This window comes from Cucurbita moschata, unplaced genomic scaffold (genome assembly GCF_002738365.1).
Source record: "Cucurbita moschata cultivar Rifu unplaced genomic scaffold, Cmos_1.0 Cmo_Scf00022, whole genome shotgun sequence".
Classification (NCBI taxonomy): Eukaryota; Viridiplantae; Streptophyta; class Magnoliopsida; order Cucurbitales; family Cucurbitaceae; genus Cucurbita; species Cucurbita moschata.
Window position 1 is genome coordinate 743,806 of NW_019268538.1, and position 7,919 is coordinate 751,724.

Sequence of the window (7,919 nt, forward strand, 5' to 3'; positions counted from 1 at the left end):
AAGGTGAGACTCACTCCTAACAATGCTCAACCGTTCTTTCATCTAGCAAGTAGGGCATCAAGATATTGTATGAACTCCTAAACTATGATACTCTGATACTCTGATACTCTGTTAAAAAGGTCCGTCATGCTCCAACAAGTTCATCTATATCACCAAATTTGATCCTGTAACTTTCTGAACACAGTCATAAACTCAGCTATATCATCAAACTTGACCTACTCTAAGTTCATAACCCTCTTTCACTTACTTTCAAACTTCACATTAACGAAAATTTCAAGCCATTACAATCATAGACCCATATAAATGGTTAAAATTCCGTACTTCTATGACGGTTTTCACACCTGTAATCAGGAGAGAACAAATGTTTTAATTGATTCAATCTACAACGTGCAGCTCTTACTGGGCAAGAATCATAATTGAACATGAACTACTTGGAAATTGAAACACCAAAAATGTTTCACTGCCTCAGTGTCGCTTTAGCAACATTTGTTATAAGTTTGAAATAAACAAATCGCAAAGAAAGACCATTTCTATAGCTATAAGAGAGGATAATGTATTTCAAGTACCTTTACATGGACTTCCCATTTATGCACCACCATATGTATTGATACTACAAACAAATGCTGCCAAACTACATCAGTAACTATCCAGGGAGAAGAGAACACGGATACTGTGGAACTTGATCACACAACCTCGACATCTTCAATCTACGGTCCTTGGTAACTCTTTCTTCGTTTTGTGTCGACATGGAATCACCATCCCTTCCAACCTCATCATTTCTCCTCAAACTCGACATCAATGACGTTGGGTTGTGACTTCGAACCAGAACCACCTTTTCTGTTTTCTCCTTGACCTTTAGGCTGCCACACTATGTTTCCACAGCCTGTGCAAGAAATAATTTGGTTCTTGTACCCAGCAAACTCCCTATTACAGGCCGGACATGTACCCTGAAAAGTTATTTAAACATCATTTAAGTAAAATAAATACAACAAAGAACAATTAGATTACGAGTGTAGTCCTAAACATGTAAAGTATCATCAATTTTAGTAATTTTTAAAAGGTATGTCAGGTGGCTTCTTTAGCAAGATTAATTTCAAGCGTTTGCACAAGTTGAACAATAACCAGCAAAATAGTCGCAGAAAGTTGATAAGGTAATAATAATTGCAGAATACACAATCTCACGCATACGGCAGTAAAGGATGAGCATAGAAAAATACCTTTATTATGAGGCTATTGGCAAAAGTCCCAATGAGCAGCGGACCAGCAAATGGTAGTATCCATGTTGCAAATATTAAGACTCGGAAAAGCCATCCAGACAGTGCAAACCAAAGGAAGAATATTGTCTACAGGAAAATGAAAAGGTGAATTGACTACACGACACAGGAAATGTATCTCAAATGCTCTTTGAAGATCATGTTTAGAAATTTGAAGATCATGTCGGCAAAAGTCCCAATGAGCAGTGGACCAGAAAATGTATTCACCTTGATTAGAAATTTCTAATATGTTTGAAGATTCAACCTTGATTAGAAATTTGAAGATCATAAGATAAGTATCTCAAATGCTCCAACCTCAAATTCTCTAGACTTCATTGAGCATTTCCTAAGATAGCTAGTTATGAATTTTTGTATTATTCTATTTTCTTTTCATTATAGTCAATTAGAGAGAATTTTGCACTTTCTTCGGTTGTTCTATAGACAGTTAGTCTTCCCTCCTTTCTAAATCATTCCATGTTAAATCACTAAAGAAAATCATGTTTCTCTAAACAAAATCTATCAATTCAATAATCAAACTGATAAGTAGGCTATAAATGCTAATTATACTCAAATCGATAATACTTTTACCAACATTGCGTAACTTCTTGGGATTTGCATGTATAGTATTGATCAGAGTAGATTACAAGTAAATACCAAACCATATACAACACAACTTGCCATATTGTGGACTTGAGGGAATGGACACTCCTCACTTGTCCAACCAATGATCTTGAAGAGTGACATATTAACTATTTCAACCACAAAAGTACTTTTTTTTAAAAGAAGAGACAAATTTTATTGATGAATTAAGGACAAGAGCTTAGTGGGCTCCTAAACCACTGAGTACCAACATAAGTACTTACGCTAAGATGAACAATCTACACTTCAACCAACTATATCAACTTACCCTTGTATGCAAGCCCTTCAAACAATCAAACATATTCACAATTCTTTTAGCATATTGAATGAAGCCCCCATAATTTTCACCTATTGCTGCCACACTGTCCTTTCACTAAAACATCAAAGGTAATCCAAAAAGCTTTATCCAACCCCCATAGTGTGGATTTCCATCTTTCAAACTTAAGGAAACCCCCACAAAAATTCAGCCTTTCTTCAACAAAGTTCTTCAGAGTTCTTGACAATCCCTTAAAGCGCATGCAAATCTCAAAAAATGGATTGAGCATACGACCTTCATAAATTGTCTTCCTCAGGGCTTCCAAGAAGACAATCTAATCCTAGTGGAACTTACAACACCTATGGAATTTTCCCAATCAATTTGAGCGAACTCAAAATTCTTCTTCCCCCTCATTTTCCCTTTTAAACTCAGCCAATTCCTGTACTTTGCATTCTTCCTTTCTCCATTGAATTTTTCTCCCTCCAAAATGAAATTCTCCCCCTTCAAATCCATTCTTTCCCTTGATTTCTTCCCTTCCCTTGCTAAAATCTCATTCTGATATTAGCTCGAACCTTATACTAATTAATAATTGTGCAAGAGAATTTTCCACCTCATTTTCCCCTCTTGCAACCAAGTTCTTCCACCCAAGAAAAAACTATCTAATTCTTCCTATCTAACGCCTCAACGTATGAGGTTACCCAACAATGCCCAAAAAATACGATCAAACCACCTTCGTTAACCCCAGTTGGAACCAAGATATATCTCCAGACACATTAATTGGCAAAAGCCGTAACTACCACATATTCCATTATGATTTGAGAATTTCCCCACCCAAAAAGTTCCTTCAACAAAACTTCCTTGAAGAACTTGATGTTCAATGGACGTTGAAGAAGTTTCAGAAGTCTTTGTTCCAACCAAAGAAAATACTCCAAATAAAATCTAATGTAAAAAAGTTAGCCAAAAAAATCAAAATCTAATATTGAAAAAAAGAAATTTTTTTTCTTCTTTTCTTCTAACTTAATCAAGAACCCATGAAATATCAACTAGACTGATAGAAAAAGACTTGTTTCCTACAGCTAGTAAAATCCATGGTACTCATAAGATAAAAGTTCATTTTCAAACGGGAGAAGACCCACCATTTTCTAGTTAGTCAGATTTTAGTAAATGTATTTAGCTTCTAATAACACTACAGAACCATGTGTCCACAAACTTAAAAACAAATTTTGAAATTCAACCTTGATTAAAAATTTGAAGAGAGAGCCACAAAAGAACAATCTCAAATGCTCCAACTTCTGAAATCATCTTGATACTTGGGAAGAAGAAATTACTCATGCTTTTAAAGCCACTTATTTGGAAGATTTGTAATTTAAAGAATCTGGTAAGAAGGTGAAGAATCTTATTTGTGACTGCATCTCTTTGGATAACTAATTCTAGATCTTTGAAATTATCCAGTAAGTTGGGGAACATTTTGTAATCTCCTCAATTTCTCTTTTGGTGGATACTGGATTCCTAGTACTCCCTCCTTCGAACATCTTCTATGTTAATAGTTAACATAAAGCATTTATAGTACTGCTGAGAGTTGATTATAAGTAATTCTTACGACGTAGATTATAAAGCTTGACATATGCCTGACCTAAGGTACAGGATAGATCCCCCATTTAGCTACTGTAACATAAAACAAATAAAAGAAAATTAATTATAAGAACTAGGATAGTGAAAGTATAGTGAGTAGGAGAATTTTGCATATTCTTTTTAAACTATGACTTTCAAGTTACTCGTTTTCGTTGATCTTCAAGAAAATTTCTACACTGGCCCTTGTTCTTTTCTTTAAAATATCAAGTGAAGAGACGTCATATTATTGCCACTCTAAGAACAAACTAAACAGAGACCACAAGTGACACCAGTAATCTTACTGACAAGAACACTATCTAAAATAAAAGCTATACTTATGCGTACCACAAAACCTTTTCCTAATGGCGTGTCCATAAATTCATTAAGTTGCCTCCGATACTGCACATATCAAGGGAAATAAGAGTGAGTAATAAAGAATGGCAATGACATTATAAAACAAAACAGATAAGAAAACAACAAAATTCAATAGAAATTTTAAAGATAAGACACCCGATATTAAGACATTCAAGGAGAAGAAAACGCTATGATTTTCATTCTACTTTAGTGGAAACTGGTAAATTATAAGTATCAATGCAGCAAGCATTGAAACTCGGACTGACTGCTAATCTTATAGAGCATTAATTAAGATCGAATCCGTCAGACAACTTCAAAACTTCACTTCCACAATAGATATCAATTAAGCAGGCCCTATCTACACACATTCATTTCACAAGCACGAATACCAATCAATCCAATGTACAAACCCTTGGCCAATTTCTGCTAAAATCCAATGTAAAATTACGCCAACGCAATCCAATTCCAAACTCCCTATCAATCTCGCGCGCCCGGTCAGCCGCCGATTGGGCAACAGAACTAACACGGCGCGATACAGAATAACGCCTGTCAAGTCGCTCCGCAGTTTTCCTCGCCTCGAACACGAATTTTTCGAAGCCGTCGTTGGCGCCACGCCATACTTTGTCCCAGGTCTCGCCAAAACCATCGTTGTTGCCACCGCCGCGACGGTAGGCCTGAACGAAGCCAACACTTCTCCGCAAAGGGATTACTAAGGGCCTCGTCCTCGTCAGTCTCAGAGGAGCTCGAAGCGGTGGCTGCCATGGCGGCAGAGTTGTTGAAGCTATCATCCCAAGTTGTAATTGCTGGCGCTTGGATTTTCGCTTCCTCTACTGCCAATTATAGCTTGCGCGAAAAAAAGGTCTCTACCGTTGAGGCAGGCTCGCGCTGCGGTCAGAAATGTTTTTATTTTTTAATTTTATTTTAAATATTAAAAATAAACTTAAATCACCTTTTATTTTGAGAAATTACATTTTTGTTCATTCATTAAAGGATGCATTTTTTTTAATCTTATTTTAATAAATATTTATATATATTTATTAATGTTATTCTAATATACACGTATATAAAATATTAAAATTAGGCCGAATTAATAAAAATACTCGTAATCTTTACTTTTATCTTAAAAATATTTTTAAAATTTAAGCAATACTCTCTAATTTAAAAAAAAAAAAACAAGATGATGTTTTTTTTTTAATTTATATGGTTATTTTTTAGTAAATATATATTTTTTAATTAAAAGGTATTAATAAATTTTTATAAAGTTTAAAGGTATTTTTAAAACAGTTACGAAAGTTCGAGAATATTTTTGAAACTATTAATAGTTTTAAATTTTTTTTAAATCAATAATATTATTGAAATTTTTTAAAATTTAAAATTATTTTATAGACTAAAGTATAAAATTGAGAGTATTTTTATTAATTTAACCTTAAAATTATTATCAGTATTTATTTATTGTCGAAGTATACTTTTTAAATCATACCTTATATTTTTTTGTACATTAATATCAATTTGAATCTTATTTTAACGAAAAATATCCGAAATATTATAATTTCAACGTTCGAGAATAAAAACGGAGGACATAACTGAAATTTAACCCCCCGAACTTTATAAAGAGCTCCAAACGACGACGTTTCCAGTAAGCTGTAAAGCTTAATCTGGAAATTCTAGAAGCATCCAAGGGTGACTTTCTCTACCTTTTAGTCGCCTTACAGAGCTCGAATTACTCTGAATTGTATAATATAAACATATACATACAAACATACATACATACATACATACATACATACATACATACATACATACATACATATATATATGGCAAAAACCTGGAGGGAAACAGGGTTGAGGTGGCGGGCTCTGGAATTCGATCGAGTAGATTTTCCCGCGCTCCATCGTTAGATAACCCCAGATCGATTTAGCGTACTGTCCAGTTCCAGTAACCAGAAAATCATCGTAATCCGCTACCACTTTTCGGCCATCGGTAGCCGCCAGTGATTTCCACAAGTCTTGAACTTCAATTTCCAGTATTCGTAAGTGGATTTTGTTTCCCAGCCATGGATTCATCGAAAGAAAGAGTTGCTCCCGTTTTTCTTGAGCGTTCTTCTCGGTCGACTAGAGGAAAGAGGTACCGGACTACTTGGCTACCTTTTCTTTTCTTTTTTTAGGGATGGATTTATTGTGGACTGGTGACTTACTGATGCAAGATGTTTCAAATTGTATGGATTTGTGAATGGGGTATTTTAATGGCTACAGGATGACTAAATTGCTTGATGAGGAAATTGAAGAAGACGAGTTGTTTTGGAATCAGGATGCTCTTAAAGAGGTATTTCTCGAGTATCTTTTTCCCTTCTTTTGAACGATATGGGGTTTTACTCTAATTTTTCTTTGATTTCGGTGGTTAATGGCGAAATCATTACTGCAATTATGAGATGTTGTTCCGTTTCTCCCCCATTTCGTATACACGCGGTTGCTTTTAGGTTATAAAAGTTCAATTTCGTAGATTTTGCTGAAATTTATCAGTGTATACATCCACTTAGATTTGGTTATACATTTGGATTTCCGTCTTGCAATGCCATTGTCTGGATGATGGGGCTTTGGTTTTGACTGAATCAAATACTTTCCTGAACTTGTCAATCCTCGAAATTTGTTGCAGGAGGAGGTTGATGATGAATACGAGGAAGATCCTGAGATTGTGGATGAACATGATAGTGATTTCAGTGAAGATGTGAGTTCTGTTTCAATTCCTTTTCACGACATATTTCTGGTCGGCCATAAAAAGTTTTTCACAACATGGCTTCCTTTTTATGGACAGGACTCTGAACCAGAGGAAGAAGCTGAGAATGAAGCAGATGAGAGGTTTGCTATTCTCTGAAGTGCTTGGCTGTTGTATTAGATATATCTGTTTTCTGTTTTAAAATTATGTTTTCTTATAGAACACAAACAAAGAAGCGATTAGTATCTCCCGGAAAGACTTCTTCCAAGGACAATAATAAAAAGAGAGCTGTTTCCAAAATTGAGGAATCATCCAAAGATGAAGCATCAACCGATCACTCTACGCCTCCTGAACATCACGATACACCAGACGATACTGAAGTTGAGAGAACAGAGAAGAAGTCCACTAGAACTTCAGCTGTTGTTAGAGAAGCTGAGAGGGATGTTATTCGTAGCCACAATGAAGGTGAGTCCTGAATACTTGAATATTTGATTTGTAGGATGAAGACCAAACGTTGTTCATTAGAGTAGCTTGAGTTTTTCTTGAAGGCAGTTTCTTGATTGAATAGGGTGATGCTATGATGAAGTGGGAACACTTCATTTTGGTTCATATATCCTTAAGCTTCTTGAAAAACTTTCATGATCCTATGGATTCTTTAGTCAGCCATTATTCTTTTCATGTCAATGACTAATCATTTCAATCTTTAGATCCATTCTGTGTCCAAGAAGAACACCAAAAATACAAAACAAAATCTTTTGAGTTACCCAGAATGAGTTTGTTCAGGAGTAACTTTAAATTTTATGACACCCAAAATTTGGTTCTCCGTCCGTTTGGTTGTAGTGGTGTCTGGGGACATAAAATCTGTAATGGTTCATGATTCAAGCCCACCGGCAAATATTGTCCTCTTTGAATTTTTTCCTTTCAGGCTTCCCCTCAAGGTTTTTTAAAATGTGTTTGCTAAGGAGGGGTTTCCACACCCTTATAAAGAATGTTTCGTTCTCTCTCCCAACCGATTTATCTCACAAAATCTGTTTTTTTTTTTTTTTTTTTTTTTTTTTTTTTTTTTTTTTTTTTTTTTTTTTTTTTTTTTTTT

At 34.9% G+C, this 7,919-nt stretch overlaps 1 protein-coding gene and 1 pseudogene across 1 annotated transcript; one reads left to right on the forward strand and one right to left on the reverse strand.

Annotated features, from left to right (window-relative positions):
• Window positions 1–435: 435 nt before the first annotated feature.
• On the reverse strand, window positions 436–4,989 carry LOC111459308. Its single transcript, XM_023102153.1, has 4 exons — window positions 4,524–4,989; window positions 4,105–4,158; window positions 1,218–1,343; window positions 436–947 (listed from the first exon to the last, which is right to left on the reverse strand). Exons 1-4 carry the CDS (start codon window positions 4,899–4,901, stop codon window positions 774–776), a joined length of 732 nt encoding a protein of 243 aa, XP_022957921.1. The 5' UTR covers window positions 4,902–4,989; the 3' UTR covers window positions 436–773.
• A 934-nt stretch (window positions 4,990–5,923) lies between these two features.
• LOC111459309 overlaps window positions 5,924–7,919 on the forward strand; it is a 3,061-nt pseudogene continuing 1,065 nt past the window's right edge.

Excerpts from the sequence above, each read along its gene's own strand:
- LOC111459308 (XM_023102153.1), bottom strand. The coding sequence starts at position 4,901 with ATGATAGCTTCAACAACTCTGCCGCCATGGCAGCCACCGCTTCGAGCT. Across the intron at positions 1,344-4,104 it reads CATTAGGAAAAGGTTTTGTG|ACAATATTCTTCCTTTGGTT; the intron begins GTACGCATAAGT and ends ATTTTCCTGTAG. Across the intron at positions 948-1,217 it reads CCAATAGCCTCATAATAAAG|GGTACATGTCCGGCCTGTAA; the intron begins GTATTTTTCTAT and ends ATAACTTTTCAG.